At 48.8% G+C, this 26,467-nt stretch overlaps 1 protein-coding gene across 1 annotated transcript in view; it reads right to left on the reverse strand.

The window, feature by feature from the left end:
• The window catches only part of met (MET proto-oncogene, receptor tyrosine kinase), a 210,761-nt gene that overhangs the window by 32,932 nt on the left and 151,362 nt on the right, over positions 1-26,467 (reverse strand). Inside the window, exons 11-17 of the mRNA XM_072485264.1 lie at positions 26,238-26,456; positions 24,766-24,918; positions 18,845-18,998; positions 12,520-12,663; positions 8,304-8,534; positions 4,954-5,034; positions 4,597-4,778 (exon numbers count right to left, since the gene is read on the reverse strand). Of these exons, the coding sequence (XP_072341365.1) occupies positions 4,597-4,778; positions 4,954-5,034; positions 8,304-8,534; positions 12,520-12,663; positions 18,845-18,998; positions 24,766-24,918; positions 26,238-26,456 (1,164 nt within the window). The remainder of the gene's footprint in view (positions 1-4,596; positions 4,779-4,953; positions 5,035-8,303; positions 8,535-12,519; positions 12,664-18,844; positions 18,999-24,765; positions 24,919-26,237; positions 26,457-26,467) is intronic.

A 26,467-nucleotide genomic window follows, 5' to 3' on the forward strand; every position in this document is an offset into this window, starting at 1 on the left:
TTCTGGGACTCAGCATGTCGCTCTCCAGCTGTACAGAGACTCAGCATGTCGCTCTCCAGCTGTACAGAGACCCAGCATGTCACTCTCCAGCTGTACAGAGACTCAGAATGTCACTCTCCAGCTGTACAGAGACCCAGCATGTCACTCTCCAGCTGTACAGAGACCCAGCATGTCACTCTCCAGATGTACAGAGACTCAGCATGTCGCTCTCCAGCTGTACAGAGTCTCAGCATGTCCCTCTCCAGCTGTTCTGGGACTCAGCATGTCGCTCTCCAGCTGTCCAGTGACTCAGCATGTCACTCTCCAGCTGTTCTGGGACTCAGCATGTCGCTCTCCAGCTGTACAGAACCTCAGCATGTCGCTCTCAAGCTGTACAGAGACCCAGCATGTCACTCTCCTGCTGTACAGAGACCCAGCATGTCGCTCTCCAGCTGTACAGAGACCCAGCATGTCGGTCTCCAGCTGTACAGAGACTCAGCATGTCACTCTCCAGCTGTACAGAGACTCAACATGTCGCTCTCCAGCTGTGCAGAGACCCAGCATGTCGCTCTCCAGCTGTGCAGTGATCCAGCATGTCGCTCTCCAGCTGTACAGAGACCCAGCATGTCGCTCTCCAGCTGTACTGGGACTCAGCAAGTCGCTCTCCAGCTGTACTGGGACTCAGCATGTCGCTCTCCAGCTGTACAGAGACCCAGCATGTCGCTCTCCAGCTGTGCAGAGACTCAGCATGTCGCTCTCCAGCTGTACAGAGACTCAGCATGTCGCTGTCCAGCTGTACAGCGACCCAGCATGTCGCTCTCCAGCTGTACAGAGACAGCATGTCGCTCTCCAGCTGTGCAGAGACTCAGCATGTCGCTCTCCAGCTGTACCGAGACTCAGCATGTCGCTGTCCAGCTGTACAGAGACCCAGCATGTCGCTCTCCAGCTGTACAGAGACCCAGCATGTCGCTCTCCAGCTGTGCAGAGTCTCAGCATGTCGCTCTCCAGCTGTACAGAGACTCAGCATGTCGCTCTCCAGCTGTACAGAGACTCAGCATGTCGCTCTCCAGCTGTTCTTGGACTCAGCATGTCACTCTCCAACTGTACAGAGACTCAGCATGTCGCTCTCCAGCTGTACAGAGACTCAGCATGTCGATCTCCAGCTGTACAGAGACTCAGCATGTCGCTCTCCAGCTGTTCTGGGACTCAGCATGTCGCTCTCCAGCTGTACAGAGACTCAGCATGTCGCTCTCCAGCTGTACAGAGAAAGTATGTCGCTCTCCAGCTGTGCAGATACTCAGCATGTCGCTCTCCAGCTGTACAGAGACTCAGCATGTCGCTCTCCAGCTGTGCAGATACTCAGCATGTCGCTCTCCAGCTGTACAGAGACAGCATGTCGCTCTCCAGCTGTTCAGAGACTCAGCATGTCGCTCTCCAGCTGTACAGAGACTCAGCAAGTCGCTCTCCAGCTGTACAGAGACAGCATGTCGCTCTCCAGCTGTACAGAGACAGCATGTCGCTCTCCAGCTGTGCAGAGACCCAGCATGTCCCTCTCCAGCTGTACAGAGACTCAGCATGTCGCTCTCCAGCTGTGCAGATACTCAGCATGTCGCTCTCCAGCTGTACAGAGACAGCATGTCGCTCTCCAGCTGTACAGAGACTCAGCATGTCGCTCTCCAGCTGTGCAGAGACTCAGCATGTCGCTCTCCAGCTGTACAGAGACAGCATGTCGCTCTCCAGCTGTACAGAGACTCAGCAAGCCGCTCTCCAGCTGTACAGAGACAGCATGTCGCTCTCCAGCTGTATTGGGACTTAGCATGTCACTCTCCAGCTGTACAGAGACTCAGCATGTCACTCTCCAGCTGTGCAGAGACCCAGCATGTCGCTCTCCAGCTGTACAGAGACAGCATGTCGCTCTCCAGCTGTACAGAGACTCAGCATGTCGCTCTCCAGCTGTACAGAGACTCAGCATGTCGCTCTCCAGCTGTACAGAGACAGCATGTCGCTCTCCAGCTGTACAGAGACTCAGCATGTCGCTCTCCAGCTGTACAGAGACAGCATGTCGCTCTCCAGCTGTACAGAGACAGCATGTCGCTCTCCAGCTGTACAGAGGCTCAGCATGTTGCTCTCCAGCTGTACAGGGACTCAGCATCTCGCTCTCCAGCTGTGCAGAGACTCAGCATGTCGCTCTCCAGCTGTACAGAGACAGCATGTCGCTCTCCAGCTGTAGAGACAGCATCTCGCTCTCCAGCTGTGCAGAGACTCAGCATGTCGCTCTCCAGCTGTACAGAGACAGCATGTCGCTCTCCAGCTGTACAGAGGCTCAGCATGTCGCTCTCCAGCTGTACAGAGACAGCATGTCGCTCTCCAGCTGTCCAGAGACAGCATGTCGCTCTCCAGCTGTACAGAGACAGCATGTCGCTCTCCAGCTGTACTGAGGCTCAGTATGTCACTCTCCAGCTGTACAGAGACAGCATGTTGCTCACCAGCTGTACAGGGACTCAGCATCTCGCTCTCCAGCTGTACAGAGACTCAGCATGTCGCTCTCCAGCTGTACAGGGACTCAGCATCTCGCTCTCCAGCTGTACAGAGACTCAGCATGTCGCTCTCCAGCTGTACAGAGACTCAGCATGTCGCTCTCCAGCTGTACAGAGACAGCATGTCGCTCTCCAGCTGTACAGAGACGCAGCATGTCACTCTCCAGCTGTACAGAGACTCAGCCTGTCGCTCTCCAGCTGTACAGAGACAGCATGTCGCTCTCCAGCTGTACAGAGACTCAGCATGTCGCTCTCCAGCTGTACAGAGACAGCATGTCGCTCTCCAGCTGTACAGAGGCTCAGCATGTCGCTCTCCAGCTGTACAGAGACAGCATGTCGCTCTCCAGCTGTACAGAGACAGCATGTCGCTCTCCAGCTGTACAGAGACAGCATGTCGCACTCCAGCTGTACAGAGGCTCAGTATGTCACTCTCCAGCTGTACAGAGACCGCATGTTGCTCACCAGCTGTACAGACACTCAGCATCTCGCTCTCCAGCTGTACAGAGACTCAGCATGTCGCTCTCCAGCTGTACAGAGACTCAGCATGTCGCTCTCCAGCTGTACAGAGACAGCATGTCGCTGTCCAGCTGTACAGAGACAGCATGTCGCTCTCCAGCTGTACAGAGACTCAGTATGTCGCTCTCCAGCTGTGCAGAAACCGCATGTCGCTCTCCAGCTGTACAGGGACTCAGTATGTCTCTCTCCAGCTGGACAGCCCAGTTCACTCTCCGGACCCTGAGCCTCTCTGATTAAAAGAGTGGGTGGGGTTTACACTGTCACTCTGGTGGGGTGGGGCCTGAGAACCGGCTGAGTTCACTTACTCCAACATACCCGACAGAGATCGGGGGTGCCATCTTTAAAGGGCGCCCTGATCGGCACTGACGTGAATCTCTCTTTCCCCCTCGCCACTACCATCGAGGTATCAGGGGCTTTCACTCCCCCCACCACCCTCTCCAGCAGCCATTACAGACTCCTCCCCCCATCATCCCGGAAGTATCGCTGGGGTTCGCCCCTTCACCGCCTGCTCCCCCAGGTGCCTGCAAGTACCCCCCCTCATGTCCTGTTCGTACCCCTACTGCACATCCCTGGAAGCCCACCCTGGCTCTGCCCGTTGGCTCAGATTGGCCTGCGGCAACCTGGCTATGTCAAACTGTGAAAGGGAGAAGTGCCGGGGGACAGACCCCCCCCACTGAGTGCTCCGGTTTCCTCCCACAGTCCAAAGATGTGCAGGCTAGGTGGATTGGCCATGCTAAATTGCCCCTTAGTGTCCAAAAAGGTTAGGAGGGGTTACTGGGTTACAGGAATGGGCTTAAGTGGTGTGCTATTTCCAAGAGCCGGTGCAGACTCGATGGGCCGAATGGCCTCCTTCTGCACTGTAAATTCTATGATTCCGTGATTCACCTCTGCGCCCTGGGAGGGATTCTCCCAACTGAATCTAGTCTTTCAAAACGTGTTGCAAACCTCGCCGCATGACGTCGCGTCGACGAGGTTTGAATATTCAGTGAGGGGGGCGGGGGATCATGTGGAGGGAGGGGCTGGCTAATAATCTAAAAATTAATCGAAATCCATTAAAATGTCCCCCTCCCCTGCAAGATCGGGAAACATGGTCTTTCCGGAGAGAAGCAGGAAAGCTGATCCGGATCTCTGGATTTTCCGCCTGTGTCATTGTTCTCTCTGACGGTGAACATGGTCCGGAAATCATCCCCAATATCATAAACGAACCGTAGAACACACATGTAAAAATCGGGTTAAAGAGCAGCTGCAGTATAGCTTAATGTGCTGTTAAAAACCAGTCCGCCTCATGAACCAAGTGTAACTTTCTCAGACAGTTCCAACGGTGATGATCGTGTAAAAGGGGAGGTTCTAATTTGTGCAGCGATTTCAAAATGTTTGCCGCCTGCAGGGATGGCAACAGCCAGCCCCGTGGAGGAGCAAAGAATCACAGACAGCAATTTTCGCATCCCCGCACGTGTCTTGTTATAATGGACTCCAAGACAAATTAGGTCCAAAGTGATAAGCCTACTGCATGCATTTTGTTCAAAATCTCCCTGTAGCATTATGAAGTTGTGGTGGTACTTACATGACTTTCATCTCTTATAAAGTTCCGTAGGTCGCCATGTTTCATATATGGCAGCACCACCAGTGGGGATCCTTGGTGCGGAAGACAGATTCCCAGCAGAGAGAGAACATTGGTGTGTTTGAAATCTTTCATTATTAATCCCTCCTTCAGGAATTGAGTTACTTGTTCTAAGCAAGTGATTCCTGCGCAAGCAGAGACGGCATAATTAGCACTTTGTGATCTTGTGCAACTTCACTTTGCACAACCCACACACAAAAGCTTTCAAGGTCTGATTTAAGAAGAATCTTCAGTCACGCATTGGAAACAGCAATATTATATTGTAAATCCTTTTTAAAATAAATGTTTTTGTTGACTTACTATTCAGACACTTCACTGCACAATGCACATTCGTTCCATCTTGGCCCAAGAGAGTTCCATGGAATACGCACCCAAAATGACCTATTAAATTTTGAAACATTAAACGAAACAGAAAACAAAGAGACATTAAACGGGAAACCACGTCGCTCATTGTGGAAACACATGCAGAGGAAAGGGAAATCTGAACAGCAGTCACAGTTGGATACAACTACACATTTACCTCCCGTTTGAAACTTGACAAATTATTATGGGAAAGATGTTTGCCACCTTTCTGTTCTTCTTGCGCCCAGCAATGGGGTATTAGGAGGCGCACGCTAGCTTGTCCTGCCCAGTTTGTGCTGGCTACAGATGAGGCCGGATTTTATCACGCCTCATCTGGGGGGGGGGGTTGGGGTCAAGAGCTTTGGGGCGCGATTCTCCGGCCTCCCAGGCCTCCGGCTTCCCATTGGAGGGAGGTGGCGCGCTGTTCGCTGGCAGCTGAATTCTCTGCTCCCGCCGCTGTCGATGTGAATTCCCATTGAAGCCACCCTGTGCCGCTGGGAAACCCGGGGGCAGGGTCTTTAAAGACACACGTGTCTTTCCTAAGGCACTGATGCCCCAACCTTTTCCTCCTGCCTAATGGCATTCCTTCCCCCCCACCAAATCATGAGTGGTAGAAGATATTAGCCATCCTTGGAAAACACCATTTAAGAGGACCCTCGGCTGCTGAGTGGGAAACGCTGTTTGCAGCTTTTGAAACATTTCCTTTTGTTAATTGTAGGTAACCTGTTCTTCGGATTATCCCCTTTTCTATTGTTTTTATACATTTAGAATACCCAATTATTTATTTATTTTTCCAATTAAGGGACAATTTAGCGTGGCCAATCCACCTAACCTGCACATCTTTGGGTCGTGGGGGTGAAACATGGGGAGAATGTGCAAACTCCACACGGCCAGTGACCCAGGTCCTCAGTGCCACACTCTCAGTGCTAACCAATGTGCCACATGCTACCTGATTATCACCTTTTTTAAAAAAAAAGGTGCGACAGTACCAAAGGGGAATTGGCGATGCAAATTCATCATCCTAAGATCTCCGAGAAAGGGGAAAGAAAGTTGGAGGAGCAGGAAGATAAGGGAGGGGATAGGAGGAAAGAGGAGGTAAAGTAGCGGGGAGCAGTGACAAGGAGCAAGAGAGGATAGAAGGAGACAGCGAGGAAGGGGAGGAAGAAGATGGGTAAAAGAATGCATGCTCTGAGGAACCCTTACCTTACCAAGACAAAGGTTTATGAATCCAAGAGAACTTCATTGAATTTACAGTGCAGAAGGAGGCCATTCGGCCTATCGAGCCTGCACCGGCTCTTGGAAAGAACACCCTACCCAAGCCCACACCTCCACCCTATCCCCATAACCCAGTAACCCCACCCAACACTAAGGGCAATTTTGGACACTAAGGGCAATTTAGCATGGCCAATCCACCTAACCTGCACATCTTTGGACTGTGGGAGGAAACCGGAGCACCCGGAGGAAACCCACGCACACACGGGGAGGATGTGCAGACTCCGCACAGACAGTGACCCAAGCCGGGAATCGAACCTGGGAGCATGGAGCTGTGAAGCAATTGTGCTATCCACAATGCTACCCTCAACTTTAGTTCTTTTGGGAACAATATTTGAGGGTGTTCTGCCTCTCTGGAAAGGCAGTGACAGGTCTATAAGAAGCACTGCAGTCGAATGCCCACTGCTGGAACAGCACTACTGACAATAGTTAAAATCAGTGAAGCCATTAAATTATTTCCTATGGCTCCTTTACAGGTCAGGAAAGGATAATATTAATATCAGCTAATCTCAGACCAGGCTTCAATTAAACAATTAACAAATACCTTATTTGCTAGAGCGCAGACAATAATCACTTTTCCCACGGACATCTGAGACCAGGATAGGGCTTTGGGGTTTGTATGGAAAACAAGATTCCCTGAAGTTCAGGAACTCCGATGGTGTCTGGCCCGCGATCAGGGCCCACCGATCGGTGGGACGGCCTATCCCCCCCCCACCCCCGGGCCTACTTTCCGGCGTGGCCGGCCCCTGAACACCGACCCCCTGTTGGGTCGGGACCGGCGCGTGTAAGAAGTTCCCTGCGCATACGCAGGATGGCCCAACTGCGCATGCGCGTGTTGGCGCGGCGCCCATTTGGCTCTGCGTAAGGAGGCTGGAGCGGTGTGAACCACTCCAGCGCCGTGTGGGCCAGAATAGGTCGTGCCCGGGCCCTGTTCGCGCCGTCGTGAAACGCGACGGTCTTCACGATGGCGCGAACACTTGGCCGCCATATCGGAGAATCGCCCCCATTATGCAGAAAAGACTTCCACAGTGAGGGTGAGTTTGTCTCTGATAACTGGCACAACAGAGCTGGGTGGGGGTGGTGGAGGCACTAAAATACCATTACAAGTCCAGGCTACCAACCCAAACCATTGCAATAAACCCGATTTAGGATTTGGCAAACTGGATTCGGCAAACTGGAGTCCTGCTCCCCATATTTCCAATATTGGATAAAGAATTCTGTGTAACGATGTATCAAGTATTTCCAAGTATCGATGACCATTAACAAGACAAGGGTCAATGATCCTACAATATTGGGCTGTGTTGATGGTTCAATAGAATAATGCAGTGTTCTTCAATCTCTTTTTCCGGGGAGCAATTTTTACCAACCGGCCAACCTTCGGGACCCAACCCAGCCGACCTTCGCGACCCACGCTGGCCGACCTGCGTGACCCACGCCGGCCGACCTGCGCGACCCACCATTTTCTCTTACCTTGTTTGTTACTGACAAAAATGGAGGAAATGGTTTTGGGTCCCTTTGGCCCCAATGGTCCCTTTGTCCCCCCCGGAACTTGGAAAAAAAATGCTGCGCATTTGCGCATGCGCACCGATGATTGGGCACACATGCGCAGTGCGGCCGAATTTTTTAAAATCTGTTTCTGGCCATATTAAAGGCCGCTCGCAGCTGGCATTATTAAAGCCAGCTGCTGCGGCTGTGGTGCGCGGTCGGGAGCGCCGCGGCGGATGGCCCCCCGACCCTCCCGACACCCGCCGCGGACCACCCGCGGGTCGCGCCCCCGAGTTTGACAATGCCTGGATTAATGCAACACTTGTCACAGTGTTTAGTCACATGTCAAAAATTCAAGGGCTGATTTTTGGATTATTCTAAATTAATAGAACCAGCATGGCATAAACTCATCGTTAAAGTGATTTGGTAGTTACGTACGCATAGAAAGAAATGATAGTCTTAAGACAAGCCTCAAGATATATTAAATTATTCGAAGATGATCTGCTTCCCTCGTGTCCTGTATTTTATGGTAGAAATGCTTGGAAACTTGCCTCTTCCAATCACCTCTGTGGTATGTGTTGTGAGCTGGTCAGTACTGATTACCATGTGCTGTACTTCTTTCAATAGTTCCGAGTCCAAGCTGCAGAAGTTGATGTTCACGTCATTCTGAAGCAAAGGAATGGTTGAATCGGAGTCTCCATTTGACAATATGCAAGTAAGATCTGAATGAGAAAATTGGGCTTGTCTGTGCGATGCCACTTGCGCCAAATTCTGAAATGGATCTATTAATCAAAAAAGGAATACATTTATTTTCCACTGAAAGAATCTTTTACATTTAGTAAGTACTTCAAAATGAAAAGAAACATCATGGGCCGGAATTCTTCGGCCGTTCGCTGGTGGCGGGACTCTCTGGTCCTGCCGGGGCCGGTTTCACTGCAATGACGTTACTGTGAGAAGCCCCTAGTCGCCACACTCCGGCGCCTGTTCGGATACTCAGAGGGAGAATTCAGAATGTCCAAATTACCTAACAGCACGTCTTTCGGGACTTGTGGGAGGAAACCGGAGCACCCGGCGGAAACTCACGCAGACACGGGGAGAAGGTGCAGTCTCCGCAAAGACAGTGACACCAAGCCGGGAATTGAACGTGGGACCCTGGTGTTGTGAAGCAACAGTGCTATCCACTTGTGCTTCTGTGCTGCCCACTGTAAAGGAAGTGGCTTGTGAAATAGTTGATGTGTTACTTTTAATTTTCGAAATTCATTAGATTCAGGAAAGGTTCCACTGGATTGGCAAATAGCAAATATAACTCCTTTATTCAAAAAGGCAGGGAGGCAGAAAGCAGTAATCTATAGGCCAGCTTCCTTTACATCTGTCAAAAGAAAAACATTGGAAGCTATTATTGAATATTATAGCAGGGCAGTTACAAAAATTGAAGGTAATCAGGCAGAGTCAACATGGTTTTGTGAAAGGAAAGTCAGAGTTAACCAATTTATTGGAGTTCTTTGAGGAAGCACAGTGAATAGCATTGTGGCTTCACAGCATGTTATAACCTGCCTGTTTACCACTGGCTGGGACTAATGGCAATCCCACAATCCTTATAGAGTATGAGCTTTCCCAATGAGGGAGGGTGCAGAAATCATTAGCAGATTGCCTACATAAATAGAGCTGGCCAGTTTAGAATCAGCTAGAGAGGAGTGAGCAGCAAGGGAGTTGCTGCTGCTGCTGCTGCTGCAGCAGCAGCAGATATATGTGTTTCCTCCCACAGTCCAAAGATGTGCAGGTTAGGTAGATTGGCCATGATAAATTGCCCTTAGTGTCCAAAAAGGTTAGGAGGGTTTATTGGGATAGGGTGGAAGTGAGGGCTTAAGTGCGTCGGTGCAGACTCGATGGGCCGAATGGCCTCCTTCTGCACTCTATGTTCTATGTAACATGTGGATTTATTGTACTTAGATTTCTAGAAGGCATTTGATAAATACCGCATCAAAGGTTATCACGGAAACTAAAAGTTCATAAACTAATCTTGGCATGGATAAGAGATTGGCTGGTTAACAGGAAATAGAGAGTAGGCAGACATGGTTGTTTTTCTGCTTGGCAAGATGAAACAAGTAGTGTGCCACCAGGATCAGCGATGGGGCCTAAATGTTTTACAATTTAGATAAATGACTTGGATGAAGCGACCAAAAGTATGGTTGCTAAATTTGCTGATGATGCATTGATAGGTAGGAACATAAGCTGTGGCGAGGACACTAGGAGGCTGCGAGGGGATTGAAATAGGTTAAATGAATGGACAAATACCTGGTAAATGGAGTTTAACATGGGAAAGAGTGAAATTGTCAATCTTGGCAGGAAGAGTAAAAAAACATCTTACCTAAATGGTGAGAGATTGCAGAGCTCTGAGATACAGAGGGATCTGGCTATCATAGTGCATCGATCACAAAAGGCTTGTATGCAGGTACAGCAAGTAATGAGGAAAGCTGATCGAATGTTATCGTTCATTGCAAAGGGAATTGAATTTAAAAGTAGAGCGGTTATGCTTCAGTTATACAGGGCAATGGTGAGACCACATCTGGAGTGCTGTGTACAGTATTGGTCTCCTTATTCAAAGAAGGGTTAAATGTGTTGGAAGCAGTTCAGACGAACACCTGGATTGGGAAGGTTGTCCGATGAGGAGAGGTTGGACAAGCTTGGCTTATATCTGTTGGAGGTTAGAAGGGTAAACAGGCGACTTGATTGAACCATATAAGCTCCTGAGGGGAGGGTGGAGGTGGAGAGGAGGTTTGCTCTTGTGAGACAATCTGGAACGGGGAAACACGGTTTAAAATAATGCCCATTTGCGACAGAGAATAAGAGAATTTGTTTCTCGCGGCTAGTGAGTCTTTGGAACTTCCTTCCTCGAAAGGTGGTGGAAACAGTGTCTTTGAATATTTTAAGGCAGAGCTGGGTAGATTCGTGATAAACAAAGGGGTGAAAGATTGAGAGGTTAAGTGGGAATTTGGAGCTGAGGTTACGATCAAATCAGCCATATTAAATGGTGGAGCAGGTTCAAAGAGCAGAGTAGCCTCACCTTGGTCCGAATTTGTATGTTTGCATGCTAACCAGTCATTGAATAAAAAATGTTTCCTCAAGTGGCCTCTGCTTCCTTTCCTCAATCACCTTAAATCTGTACTCCTTGGCTATTGAACCCCCAACCAATGGGGACAGGCCATCTTCGGCTACTGAACCTCCAACCAATGGGGACAGGCCATCTTCGGCTACTGAACCTCCAACCAATGGGGACAGGCCATCTTCGGCTACTGAACCTCCAACCAATGGGGACAGGCTATCTTCATTTCCCCTACTAAAACCCTTTATGCTTTTCAACACCTTCATCAAATCCCCTATTGGCCTTCTCGACTCTAAAGAGCACAACTGCAGCTTCTCCAGCTGACTCAGCTCGCCAAAACCAATGAAAAGATGAACTGCACTTGAAAATGCCCAGATATCTCAAAATGTAAAGGCAATTTTGGTTATTGATGGGTTGCTGTAGGTGTGGGTTCGGGGCAAAGGCATCTGCAATATTTGCAATACATAATCCTAAAACCTGCTTCCAAGCGAAACGTAACAGGTTGTGAGGCATCATGGGGGTTTTAGCCAACTAGCTTGGCCACAAATGTGAACCCTTAGTCCCCGCGGACTTACACTGAGATGGCCTATTCTGCAAGACACTCTTTATCAGCAGCTGCCCCCTATGGAATGCTGCTTGCAGCACAGAGATGCAGATAAGGTAGTCTTAGTCTATACGTATTTAGGGAACCCAATACAGCTAATAGGGGAGTCCTCCATCTGTTATTGAGCAGGCTGCACAGCCCTCTGCCGCCTAGCAACCAATACTTGCTGAGGAATTGTGTCCAGCCGACATGGGCTGTGTAGCTGTATAAATGTTGGTGATTTCTTATGTTGGGTGGAGGGAAAAGGACTGCTCGCCTCTAGTGTAACAAATCGTTTGGTAATGAAGCATACCTGAGTGTTAAGTGATTCTTCTGGATTCATTCCCACTAACAGTTGGGTAGCATTTTATTTTAAGCAGATCTCTCTGACCAGAAACCTTTCCAGAAATGGGTGGCACACTTATTACTAAACGAGCAAGAAAATTACAGCAAGGCCAGGTAAATTCTCCCCGGTGGGATTCTCCATCCCACTGGCACTGCAAGCCTGCCCGCGGGGTTCCCGACAGCGTGGGGGTGGCCACAATGGGAAATTCCATTGACCGGCCGCGGGAACGGAGAATCCTGCTGCCGACGACGGCGCACAGCCGGGGAACACATGGCTGAGGAGGCGGATAATTCACCCCATTCATCCACGGTTAACTGCCAGCTTTAGAAAAATGGAATAGGGAGCAATGAGCATACGTATCAGAATGATTCTTGGGTCTACAATGAATTTGTTGCCACCACATGGTGGTGGTGGTGGCTGTGCTATGAATCAGCTCAGTCCCTTCAAGGTGGGAAAATCAACCAAAGTTTTGACTGCCTTTTGCCATCCAATGACTCTTGCTGCACTGTGCTGATATCAGATGAGGAGAAGGTGAGGGCTTTTCTGCATCGTCAATATTCAAATTCACAAAGTGCAGAATGGCCATTTGGGTGAGGTATTGGGGAATAACTGGGAGCAATGGCATCACCGCCACAAGACGATTTATTGGCTGCGGTAGGAAAGGAACAAAAATTGCACAAGTATGTGTTTTCAACATTGAAGTTATGGACCACTTAATAACAAAACCATCCATACCTTCTTGTAGAGTCGTCCGATAGTCAGAGGAGTCATGAGATATCATTTCCGCAGTGATACTGTTTCGTGTTCTTGTATTCACCAGCCTATCCAGGTGCAGAGTGTGCGTTCTGCCATCATTTCGCACTTCGTCCAGATTTAGATCTTTTAATAAAGTAAGGCAAGTTTTCAGAGTACAACACGCGAAAACTGCAACTTTGAATTAACACCTTAATTCAGAAGAATATTGGCCAGAGTTTGGACTCGTAATGAAAGCAAAATTGTCAGTGTTGACCATCGTTGCAATCGTGGAACTTGTGTCATCTGCACACGCAGTTAAACACAGAAATCCAGAAGATTCCCTGCTCCTCCACCGGGAGCGCTGTTGCAGACCACACAGACATCAATCTATTAGAAATCACTGAATTGACGAGAACTTTCTCTTTCACATTGCAGTATCATTGTTAACACCTCACAAAAATGTTATTTTAAAAAATTCTTTCACAGGATGTGGACATCGCTGGCTAGGCCTCTGAGAAAGTGGCGGTGAGCTGCCTTCTCGATTTGCTGAGGTTCATTTGGTGTAGATACACCCACCATGCTGATGGGTGACCTTGCGATGGTGAAGGAACAGTCATATCAGGATGGCTTGCAGGGAAATGTGCCTGTGGTGACACTCACCCACATCTATTGCCCTTGCCCTTCTAGAGGTTGCAGGGGGCAGCACGGTAGCATTGTGGATAGCACAATTGCTTCACAGCTCCAGGGTCCCAGGTTCGATTCCGGCTTGGGTCACTGTCTGTGCGGAGTCTGCACATCCTCCCCGTGTGTGCGTGGGTTTCCTCCGGGTGCTCCGGTTTCCTCCCACAGTCCAAAGATGTGCAGGTTAGGTGGATTGGCCATGATAAATTGCCCTTTGTGTCCAAAATTGCCCTTAGTGTTGGGTGGGGTTACTGGGTTATGGAGGTGTTGACCTTGGGTAGGGTGCTCTTTCCAAGGGCCGGTGCAGACTTGATGGGCTGAATGGCCTCCTTCTGCACTGTAAATTCTATGATAATCTATGATGTGAAAGGTGCTGTCGAAGGAACCTTGTTGAGTTGCTGCAGTGTATCTTGTATGTGGCACACACTACGCTGCTGTGAGTTGGTGATGGTGGAGGGAGTGAATGTTTAAGTTGGTGGATGTTGCATCAATCAAGTGGGTTACTTTACCTTGGATGGTGCCGAGCTTCATCAGTGTTGTTGGAGCTGCACTCACCCAGACAAGTGGAAAAGATTCCATCACACTCCTGGCTTGTGCCTTGTAGATGGTGGACAGGCTTTGGGGAATCAGGAGGTGAGTTACTCGCTACAGAATTCCCATCCTCTGACCTGTTCTTATAGCCACAGTATTTAAATGGATGATACAGTTTAGTTCCTGGTCAATGATAGCCCTCAAAATGTTGATAGTGGGCGATAGACAGAGCTAGACAATTCCACAACCAACGGATCAGATTGAAGCTCTACAGTCCTGCCACATCCAGTTGTGAATGGTGGTGGACAATTAAACAACTCACAGTGGGACAAAGCTCCATAAATATCCCCATCCTCAGATGGAGGAGCCCAGCATCAGTGTAAAAGACAAGGCTGAACCATTTGCAATAACAGTTAGCCAGAAGGGCCGAGTGTATGATACATGATTTGGGCAGCACGGTAGCATTGTGGATAGCACAATTGCTTCACAGCTCCAGGGTCCCAGGTTCAATTCCGGCTTGGGTCACTGTCTGTGCGGAGTCTGCACGTCCTCCCCATGTGTGCGTGGGTTTCCTCCGGGTGCTCCGGTTTCCTCCCACAGTCCAAAGATGTGCAGGTTAGGTGGATTGGCCATGATAAATTGCCCTTAGTGTCCAAAATTGCCCTTAGTGTTGGGTGGGGTTACTGCGTTATGGGGGTAGGGTGGAAGTGTTGATCTTGGGTAGGGTGCTCTTTCCAAGAGCCGGTGCAGACACGACGGGCCGAATGGCCTCCTTCTGCACTGTAAATTCTATAATTTTATGATCCCGGTCTCCTCCCATGATTCCAGCCGGATGCCAGTCTTCAATTCGATTCACCCCATGTGACGTCAGGAAATGGCTGAAGGTACTGGATACTGCAAAGGCTATGAGTTTTGACAAAACCCTGGCAATAGTATCGAAGACTTGTGAACCAGAACTACCATGCCCCTAGACTCGCTGTTCCAGTACAGCTGCAACACTGGCATCTACCTGGCAATGTGGAAAATGGCCCAGGTATGTCCTGTACACAAAAAGCAGAATAAATCCAACATGACCAACTACCGCCCCACCAGTCTATGTGCAAACTCCACACGGACAGTGACCCAGAGCCGGGATCGAACCTGGGACCTCGGCGCCGTGAGGCAGCAGGGCTAACCCACTACGCCACCGTGCTGCCGCCCTCTCCACAACCCAAAATAATGTGCAGGGTGGGTGCATTGGCCATGCTAAATAGCCCCTTAATTGGAAAACAAATAATAGGGTATTCCAAAATTTAAACAAAATAATGCAGTCTTGCTTCAAACGTTCACAGAAGAGTTGAACTCCAGAGGTGAGGTGAGAGTGACTGCCCTGGACATCAAGGTAGCATTTGACTGAGTGTGGCATCAAGGAGACCTATAACACTGGAGTCAATCGGCATCAGGGGGAAAACTCTCCACTGGTTAGAGTCATACCTAGCACAAAGGAAGGTGGTTGTGGTTGTTGGAGTAATTTCAGTTCCAAGACATCACTGCTGGAGTTGTGTCCTAGATCCAACCATCTTCAGCTGCTCATCAATGACCTTCCTTCCAACAAAAGACCAGGGACAGATTCGCTGCTTGCTGACGCCGATTTCGTAATCGGCGATCGGGCGGAGAAACCCTTTTTACGACCGAATCGGGGGCGGCACCTGTTTTCGGATGCTCCGACCCTCCAGAATAGCGTCATCGGGGAGTATGTGGCACGCCGTTGCGACGGCGTCCGGACGTTACCTGAAGGCTCTCTCCCGATGCTACACCCCTGATGAGCCAAGTTCCCGACGGCACGGGGGACGTGTGCTCCCAGTTTTTGGGAACCCGGTGTGGCGAGCTGCGGACTGTGCCTGGCGCTGCCACACGGCGCTGTCCGGGGGGGGGGGGGGGGGGGGGGGGGGGGCGGGGGGGAGCCGTGCTGCTGGCCAGGGGTGACTTGGCGAGGGCTGGGGAGACTGATGGGGGGTGACCAGGGGGGATCCAGGGGGGTACTATCTGGCAGGTCAGGTCTGCGCATGGCCGGCGCCATGTTGTACAATGCAACCGCAATCGTCGGCGAGCACATACGCAGCCACGGACCCGGCAATTCTCTGTCCGTATCTGCAGGTAAGGGCTTTACGTGTCGTGGCTGCTAGCCCCTCACCGGTCGGAATATCGGTGCTGGGGTGTCGCTGATTTTTTTATCGTAGGACTAGACAAAATCTCCAGACATAGCCTCAAAATCGGGGAGAGAGAATCCAGCCCCGATGTTTGCTGATGATTGTATAAATTGCACAATGTTCACCATTCAGACTCCTCAGATAGTGAAGCAGTCCATGTGCACATGCAGCAAGACCTGGACAATATCCAGGCTTGGGCTGACAAGTAGTAATAATGTCCACACCACACAACTGCCCAACAATTACCATCTCCAATGAGAGAGAATCAAATCATCGCCCATTGACATTCAATGACAATACAATCAGTGAATCCCCCACCATCAACATCTTGGGTGGGGGGTGGGGGTTACCATTGTGATGAATGTAGGATTTTAGATATATTGGATTTTAAAGTATTTGGTGAATTAAGGGTTAAAAGCCTGGGCTAGAGTATGTTTGACTGCTGAAATCATGGCTTTAAAAGGATCTTGGTTTGAAAGATGGCAGAGGTTGTAGGAGCCAGAGGTGCAATTAATCATCAGAAAAAGCTTGGGCTAATGCAATTTTGTTTTGATTAAGGGGATTCCCTGGAGAACCAATTAGTTTTCAGCTTGGTGAGATGATGTTATTGATGGGTGGAGCTGAGGCATCAGGAAGTTTGAGAAAGCATTTCCAGTTTAGTTCTGATTTGTCTGAAGCTGCGTGCACAGTGAAACAGTTCTGCTCTTACTGCAAGTTAGTGCAAATAGATTAACGGTAATAACTGTATAAGGACAAGGAGGAGCTGAAAACAGCTTTTGAAGACATCCAGCCAGAGGTTCTGCAGGGGTTCGGATCGGAGCCAGATCAGTTCTGTAAAGCAGTGTCAAGAGATTCTTTATCAAAGAATAACTGTAAAGCAAATGTTCTTCGGTGCCATTGATATTTAGGGTGGTTTGACAGCAGAGATGGTCTATTATCTTGTTGTTTAAGTGGGAATAAAGATAGCCGTTAAGGGTATTGTATTCATTGTGTTGAGTAGTATTGTTTAAGGGGTAATTGTGAGCTATTTTTGGGTGTAATGTTAAAGACTTTAATACTGTGCTCGTAATAAAGTTTTGGTACAATCCCTATTTCTTTGTGCAATCGCTCCTGGAGCGAGGTGTCCGTCCCTCACAGTCTTACAAAATAAAAAATATAATGGGCTGGATTCGCCGATTTTCAGCCAAAGTGCAGAGGATCTTGTTGTGTGATGTACACTGGGATAACACAGGCTGCAACTCGATGCAGCTTTGACCAAAAGATACTCCAGACTTTGAAGTAAGTTCAATGTGATTTATTGGACCATTAGCACAGTTCTTTATGAGTTTGACTCTCCTGCTAATCTTGCTATAGTAACTCAGTCTAACTAACCAGTCTGCTCTAAGCCACGTGGTGGGTGTGATGCTTCTGATCTGCCCCTGTCCTACTCTCGAAGTGTCGCCTGTGGAAAGAGACAGAGCATGTGTGCCCTGTCCTTATATATGGGTTGTGTAATGCCCCCTTGTGGTAGTGTCACCTTTGGGTGTCTTGACTGCCCATTGATTGTGTCCTATTCTATGTGTTTATTAGCTGTATGTCTGCATGTCATGTCGTCTCTGGTGCTCCCTCCAGTGTTTATTTAGTCGTAGTGTATTTACATTAACCCCTTGTGTATTTACAGTGATGCATATCACCACAGATCTGTGGCCTTTTACGTCACAAAAATCGGTGGCGCCCCCTCACCGATCCTGCGACCAGTGAAGGGATTTCCTGGAGGGCCAATTAGTTTTCAGCTTGGTGAGAAGATGTCATTGCTGGGTGGAGCTAAGACATCAGACATTTTACATCAGTGTGAAACTCCCGGCTCCCACGATAAAAACGGCTGGAGAATGGCCGGCTCCGTGGCCACGCATACGCACGGCAACGGCCTGCAGCGGTTGCGCGGTAAAACATGGTGCCGGCCATGCACGGACCCCGACCTGCCAGATAGTGTCCCCCTGGCCACCCCCCACAAGTCCCCCCAGCCCTCGTGGAAGCCCGAGCCCGGCCACCAGCATGGCTTTCACCAGATTGTGGCAGCGTGGCCACGGTACGCAGCCGCCACGCCGGGTTCCTGACCGCTGAGACCACACGTCAACCGCGCGGTCGCTAACTCAGTCCATCGGGGGTGCAGCATCGGGGGAGAGCCTTCAGATGACGCGCTAAGGCCACCCCAACGGCGTGCGGCGCGCAACACAATAATGCCATTTTGGAAGGGATGGAGCATACGAAACCTGCGTCAAACAGGCGCCGCCCCCGATTTCGGCGTCAAAAGGGATTGTCCGCCCAATCGCCGATTACGAAATAGGTGTCGGGGAATGATGAATCCCGCCCAATATTGGGGTTTCAATCCAAATTCCTAGCCACTGTTGGGGTCTGGTCTGGGATCGTAATACCATTGACCAGCTGGATTAGCCATACAAATACCATGGCTACAAGAGCAGGTCAGAGGATAGGAATCCCGCGGTGAGTAACTCATTTCCTGATACTCCGAAGCCTGTCCATCATCTACAAATCACAAGTCAGGAGTGTAATGGAATACTCCCCACTTGCCTGGATGAGTGCAGCTCCAACAACACCCAACAAGCTTGACACCACAAAGCAGCCCACTTGATTGTCACCCCATCCATTAATATTCACCCACTCCACCAGCGACAAACAGTAGCAGTCGTGTGCACCATCTACAAGAAGCACTGCAGGAACTCACCAAGGTTCCTTAGACAACACCTTCCAAACCTATGACCACTACCATCTGGAACGGCAAGGGCAGCAGATACCTGGGAACCCCACCACCTGGAGGTTCCACTCCAAGTCACTCACCACCCCGACTTGGAAATATATTGCCGTAATGTGTAGAATTATTCACTAAAATACATAGTTTGTATGTGGTTCATCACATGTTATACCTTTTTTCTGTTTCTTTCTGAACCTCCAAACTAATACTCCAAGAAGCAAAAGAACCAGCAATATTACTCCAACTACACCAACAAGTCCAGTCAGATTCTTATTTTCAAGGATGATTACTTTGCCCAGAAGAATTGATGAATTGGCTTTTCTCCACTGAAACAAAACAAATAAGTCAACCAAGAAATTAGGCATTATAAGTTTGTGGAAAATACATGACCAATGCTTTTTCTTATTGATTTAATTACAAATAGCGCAAAATACAGATGGAGGACCAAGTATCTGGCATCCCAAAGACTAGAAGGGCCCGAAATCCGGATCCTGCCCTGGAAACTACCATCTGATTTAGCACACTGGGCTAAATCGCTGGCTTTGAAAGCAGACCAAGGCAGGCCAGCAGCACGGTTCAATTCCTGTACCAGCCTCCCCGAACAGGTGCCGGAATGTGGCGACTAGGAGCTTTTCACAGTAACTTCATTTGAAGCCTACTTGTGACAATGAGCGATTTTCATTTCATTTCCCATCAGGCATTGCTGTGTGTCTTATCCGGGTCACGGCATGCTGATCCCCATGTTCTTTGGGCCGTGGAATAATGGTGGAAGCTCCTCATTCCTTCTATTTCCCATCCCAGCAGGTCAGTGGAGAAATCAGCCCGGCATTAAATTATCCTATTCCTCCCAACTCCCCGCCCCGGGAAAATCCCTTATCTGGCACACATTTGCTCCTGAGCTTCCCAGGCATGGGTATCCGGTATTTGTACGTAACTTCAAATTAGGCAGGATTTTACATTTTTCAACAGGGCGAGGGAGGTGGAATTGAAACTAATGGGTTCACTTGCTTCTCACCTCGCCCAATCGGCCGCCATGGGATGTGGGTATTGCTGGCTGGGCCAGCATTTATTGCCCATCCTTATTAGCCCTGGAGGAAGCATTGAAGAGTCAGCCACATTGCAGTGGACCAGTTAGGGATGATAGGGCATTAATGAACCCGATGGGTTTTTATGGTGCTCACTAGACTTTTAATTCCAGATTTTTATTCAATTCAAAATTTATTCAATTCAAATTTCGCAGTCTGCTGCGGTGGGATTCGAACCTGGGTCCCCAGAGCATTACCCTTGGTCCCTGGATTATGAATCCAGTGACAGTACCATTATACTACTGCCTCGCCTGCGACCGTCTGGCGGGAAGGAGACTAATTAGAGGTGAAAATGTGTGGGGGGGGGGGGGGGGCGGGGAGACTCCACACCCAGTTAGGAATGGAGGCAGGGATGCCATGTGGCAGAGGGGTTATGCCGTAAACAAGTCGTCGGGCACGGATACAAATTTAAAGGCTCCTTGATCTCCGAATCTCCCTGTAGGTTTTACTGAAGTGCTCAAAACCGCTCAGAAACCGGTTAAGGACAACATGCAGATGTTGCCACACCTTCACCAGCAGAATCTATTGACACATTCAGCCACAGTCCCGGTGGTCGGTCTTTACTTCCGCCCTTGAGTGGCCTAGTCATAGCTGCAGTAAAACACTCCCAAACCTCTCCAGGGCTGACGCCCGAACAATGCAACGGGCAGTGAAGACAGCTGATTGGGCCGTTAACAAGCTCAATTGCTTCTTAATTCGTCATTTTTAAATGGCGAACTGCTTTCTACTCGCCCTCTGCAATTTTGGAGACTGTGATGACATCATATTGGTGACCCAATGTCATACGTTTGCGGAGGGGGTAGGGTGGGTGGAGGGGGTCGTCTGCACGATTTGCGGATATAAAATTTAGCCCACCATATTTCAAGTGGTTTTGTAACAGCAGCTACATCAGAGTAACTCCCTCCCTTATGTTCTCCTCTTGTCTTTCTACTTGCCCTGGGAGGTAGTTAAGCAAGGGGCGATAAAAACCCAAAGTTACCACCAGCAGTCCCGAAATATTCTACCCAGTTAGTGATTCTATATGAAATGAATATCGCTTATTGTCACAAGTAGTCTTCAAATAAAGTTACTGTGAAAAGCCCCTAGTCGCCACATTCCGGCACCTGTTCGGGGAGGCTGGTACGGGAATTGAACCCGCACTGCTGGCCTGCTTTCAAAGCCAGCGATTTAGTCCTGTGCCAAACAGCTGCTTATTAAGTGCTAGCAAGTTACTCTGTCATTGAGAGAGGAGTCATAAAAGTGCACATTACCTATTCCTGTCTATCAGGGATCACCTGGACAGTTGTCATTTTGTTTGAATTAACATTGTAGTTAATGGAGACATGTCAACAGTTAGTATGTATCAAGGCCTTCACTCATTCCCTTCACTTGGGCTTTTCAAAGGGGCAGGGAGCTGGGGGCTCACAAAGGCCCGAGGAAAGTAGCTAACTCTCTTTTGTACAAAGCCTGTAGGACAACCATCGGTGCTAAGGTTATTGCTTAGTCACTCGTCTGTGCTGAGGAATGAAAGATCAATGTGGATGAGTTGAACCGAGAAATGCGATGGATAGCTCGGGAAATATTTACCTCCCACCCTCAGCTCTCCACTCTATGCGAGGAGAGAGCTGCATCTATTATTCAGATAGAGGTTACGTGGCATTGATGAAGAACAATTATTGATCGAAAGTGCATGGAGCGGGAGGGGTGGGCGTGGGAGAAAGAGGGCCAAAGTACAACAGATTGAAGTTCCGAACTACAATAAAAATTTGATTTACGTTGGTCGTTTGGGACTATTCGAAACTTTGGAAACCGCCATGAACAGGAGTTAGAGGGTTAGACATATCATGGACGTTCTTGCACTTGGAGCTTGAGGAAAAAAGAAAAAGTCCACCTGTGGTGTCAGAGACTTTCTACAGCACGGAAATAGATCTTCGGCCCATCGTGGCTGCGTTGGCCATCAAACACCGATCTAATCAAATCCCATTTTCCAGCAATTGGCCGGTAGCTCAGTACGCAATGCATTTCAAGCGCTCATCTAAGTACATCTTAAATGTTGTGAGGGTTCCCACATCTACCACCCTTTCAGGCAGCGAGTTCCAGATTCCCAACACCCTCTGGGGGAAAAGGTTTTTCCTCACATTCTCTCTAAACCTCCTGGTGGAAGAGGCTGGAGTCTTCTATCTGGATGGGAAGGTTTGGAGGCTATGACAAGTCAGCAAAAACCCTAAGGACTTCGAAAAGCTGTTGTGAGAATTAATGCCCAAGCCATAATCCTGACACCAGCTAAGAACCAGGGGTTGCCACTGATTTGCAACTCAAAATATTTCAAGGCTTAATTCTGATGAGGTTATCAACAACAGGGTTGTGGTGATGGGAGACTTCAACTTCCCCAATATTGACTGGGACTCACTTAGTGCCAGGGGCTTAGACGGGGCAGAGTTTGTAAGGAGCATCCAGGAGGTCTTCTTAAAACAATATGTAGACAGTCCAACTAGGGAAGGGGCGGTACTGGACCTGGGGTTGGGGAATGAGCCCGGCCAGGTGGTAGAAGTTTCAGTAGGGGAGCATTTCGGGAACAGTGACCACAATTCAGTAAGTTTTAAAGTGCTGGTGGACAAGGATAAGAGTGGTCCTAGGATGAATGTGCTAAATTGGGGGAAGGCTAATTACAACAATATTAGGCGGGAACTGAAGAACATAGATTGGGGGCGGATGTTTGAAGGCAAATCAACATCTGACATGTGGGAGGCTTTCAAGTGTCAGTTGAAAGGAATTCAGGACCGGCATGTTCCTGTGAGGAAGAAGGATAAATACGGCAATTTTCGGGAACCTTGGATAATGAGAGATATTGTAGGCCTCGTCAAAAAGAAAAAGGAGGCATTTGTCAGGGCTACAAGGTTGGGAACAGACAAAGCATGTGTGGAATATAAGGAAAGTAGGAAGGAACTTAAGCAAGGAGCCAGGAGGGCTAGAAGGGGTCACGAAAAGTAATTGGCAAATAGGGTTAAGGAAAATCCCAAGGCTTTTTACACGTACATTAAAAGCAAGAGGGTAGCCAGGGAAAGGGTTGGCCCACTGAAGGATGGGCAAGGGAATCTATGTGTGGAGCCAGAGGAAATGGGCGAGGTACTAAATGAATACTTTGCATCAGTATTCACCAAAGAGAAGGAATTGGTAAATGTTGAGTCTGGAGAAGGGTGTGTAGATAGCCTGGGTCACATTGAGATCCAAAAAGACGAGGTGTTGGGTGTCTTAAAAAATATTAAGGTAGATAAGTCCCCAGGGCCTGATGGGATCTACCCCAGAATACTGAAGGAGGCTGGAGAGGAAATTGCTGAGGCCTTGACAGAAATCTTTGGATCCTCACTGTCTTCAGGTGATGTCCCGGAGGACTGGAGAATAGCCAATGCTGTTCCTCTGTTTAAGAAGGGTAGCAAGGATAATCCAGGGAACTACAGGCCGGTGAGCCTTACTTCAGTGGTAGGGAAATTACTAGAGAGAATTCTTCGAGACAGGATCTACTCCCATTTGGAAGCAAATGGATGTATTAGTGAGAGGCAGCATGGTTTTGTGAAGGGGAGGTTGTGTCTCACTAACTTGATAGAGTTTTTCGAGGAGGTCACAAAGATGATTGATGCTGGTAGGGCAGTGGATGTTGTCTATATGGACTTCAATAAGGCCTTTGACAAGGTCCCTCATGGTAGACTAGTACAAAAGGTGAAGTCACACGGGATCAGGGGTGAGCTGACAAGGTGGATACAGGACTGGCTAGGTCATAGAAGGCAGAGAGTAGCAATGGAAGGATGCTTTTCTAATTGGAGGGCTGTGACCAGTGGTGTTCCACAGGGATCAGTGCTGGGACCTTTGCTGTTTGTAGTATATATAAATGATTTGGAGGAAAATGTAACTGGTCTGATTAGTAAGTTTGCAGACGACACAAAGGTTGGTGGAATTGCGGATAGCGATGAGGACTGTCAGAGGATACAGCAGGATTTAGATTGTTTGAAGACTTGGGCGGAGAGATGGCAGATGGAGTTTAATCCGGAGAAATGTGAGGTAATGCATTTTGGAAGGTCTAATGCAGGTAGGGAATATACAGTGAATGGTAGAACCCTCAAGAGTATTGAAAGTCAGAGAGATCTAGGAGTACAGGTCCACAGGTCACTGAAAGGGGCAACACAGGTGGAGAAGGTAGTCAAGAAGGCATACGGCATGCTTGCCTTCCTTGGCCGGGGCATTGAGTATAAGAATTGGCAAGTCATGTTGCAGCTGTAGAGAACCTTAGTTAGGCCACACTTGGAGTATAGTGTTCAATTCTGGTCGCCACACTACCAGAAGGATGTGGAGGCTTTAGAGAGGGTGCAGAAGAGATTTACCAGAATGTTGCCTGGTATGGAGGGCATTAGCTATGAGGAGCGGTTGAATAAACTCGGTTTGTTCTCCCTTGAACAAAGGAGGTTGAGGGGCGGCCTGATAGAGGTCTACAAAATTATGAGGGGCATAGACAGAGTGGATAGTCAGAGGCTTTTCCCCGGGGTAGAGGGGTCAATTACTAGGGGGCATAGGTTTAAGGTGCGAGTGGCAAGGTTTAGAGTAGATGTACGAGGCAAGTTTTTTTACACAGAGGGTAGTGGGTGCCTGGAACTCGCTACCGGAGGAGGTGGTGGAAGCAGGGACGATAGTGACATTTAAGGGGCATCTTGACAAATACATGAATAGGATGGAAATAGAGGGATACGGACCCAGGAAGTGTAGAAGATTGCAGTTAAGTCGGGCAGCATGGTCGGCACGGGCTTGGAGGGCCGAAGGGCCTGTTCCTGTGCTGTACATTTCTTTGTTCTTTGTTCTTTGTTCAAGTTATATTTCAACTTGTGACTATGATATTAAGCAATTTCTTTTATCAGTTCTTATCCATCACGGGACGCATTCTGATCAAAGTGATCTAGAGAGAGTTCAATTTCCGTCATATGATCATGTATGTAGCCACGTACAATGTAATCATAAACAATTTGAACATAAAATATCTTACCGCTACATCAAATTCACTTCTTGAATGTAAAAGATCCGGCGGTATAATACAAATCAATGTGTTTGGTTTCAAGTGGATGTTCTCACAGCTTTGGTTCCCAATTGTTAGGATTTTACCATCAACCGCTTCAGGCTTAATCTGTGCTCCTTGAAACTTAAAAACAAAGCATTTATGAAGTTGTTAAGATCAATCTTAAATACTGGTCAATGATCAAAACAAACCCTTACAAAGGGCAAATATCCCATTCGTATAAAATTAAACCAGGAGGTTCTTGACAAAACTGAATTCTCTGGTTATATGGCATGGATGGAGATGTGCTAGTTTCTGGAGCTGAAAGACAATGAGGAGGTTTGAGCGCTAAGGCACTGGGTAGTAGAACCCTCTATGTTGATGCTTTATGGTTAACTGGAAAGGAAGAAAGATCTGGGCCAGAATATTACACCCCCCCCTGGAGGGTTCTGAGGCAGGGTGAGGTGGAGGGGGGGGGGTGGTGGCATGTGATTTTATGGATGGGATTCCCTCCGGAATCCCGATCTGGTAGCAATTTTACACTAGGGTGGGCAGGGCCTCGGATAGGAGACCCATCCTTTCCCCAATTACAGCACTTAAGTGGCCATTTAATGGACACTGAAGGGCCTTTTCCTGGCCAGCCTCAATCTTCTAGGCTGGCAGATGACAATTCAGGGCAGGGAAGGGCAGAAAAGAAAATACGGATGGAAAATTGGGAGGGGGGGGGGGGGGGGGGGGGGGGGCGGCGGCGGGGGGTTGGTATCAGAAGGATCTTCTGGTTGGAGGCACTCTCCCCTTATGGCCCGGCCTCTGGTCCTCCCTGTCCAATCCCCTAAAACTCTGATCGCCCATGCGCCCCCCCCGCTCCCCCAGGTGTTCTCTACCCTTCTCGTCCTGGGACCCCTGCCACTTACCCGTCCCCGGGGCGTGGGACTAGGTTCCAGAGAGTTTCCGACAGTGCCTCTGCTGGCTGCTGCAGCACTGTGTCTGGAGGTACTGGAGAGCTCCCGGCCAACCAGACTGGCTGCAGCTCTCCAAGATAGGCCTTCCTCCCGAGTGAGGGTGGAAGTCCTGCCTTATGCCAATCAATTCCCATTGGAGCGTAATGTGCCATTGGGGCTGCTGATACCCACTGACTCCTTGGATGGTGAGGGCATGCACCTGTCATTCTAAAAATCCAGGCCCTAGTCACACCTGATTCCAATGTTTGCTAACACCACACGGTCAACTATTTTCCATTCTATATTGCCACTGACTGGCACAATTGTAGTCACGCATATTTCAAAAAAACATCTTACGTTGTAAAATCTAATAGCCAAATTTCTCAAGAGGTTTTTGTGACAAACTATTGAAAGTAGTAAGCCAACTTGGCACAGAATAATAAGTACACAAAATCATCTCATTGCATTCCATTCTCAGTTACATTCTAACAGGCAACAAGTACTCAGATCCCAGTCACTTACTTTAATCTCAAGCGCATTACTGCCACCCTTCCTGATTTCCTTGGGGACTCGAAATGTACTAAGCGAAGGATTTTCTGTGTAGCCAAAATCAAAGGATCCCACAGTGACATTATCAAAGATAAAGGAAGCTTTGCCTTGTGCAGGTAATGTCAGTTTAAAGGGATCCAGAGTGGGAGTTTGACAGTAGATCACTTCTAAGGCATCCACATGTCGACATGCCTATTTGCGAA

This window comes from Scyliorhinus torazame, chromosome 19 (assembly GCF_047496885.1).
Source record: "Scyliorhinus torazame isolate Kashiwa2021f chromosome 19, sScyTor2.1, whole genome shotgun sequence".
Taxonomy (NCBI): Eukaryota; Metazoa; Chordata; class Chondrichthyes; order Carcharhiniformes; family Scyliorhinidae; genus Scyliorhinus; species Scyliorhinus torazame.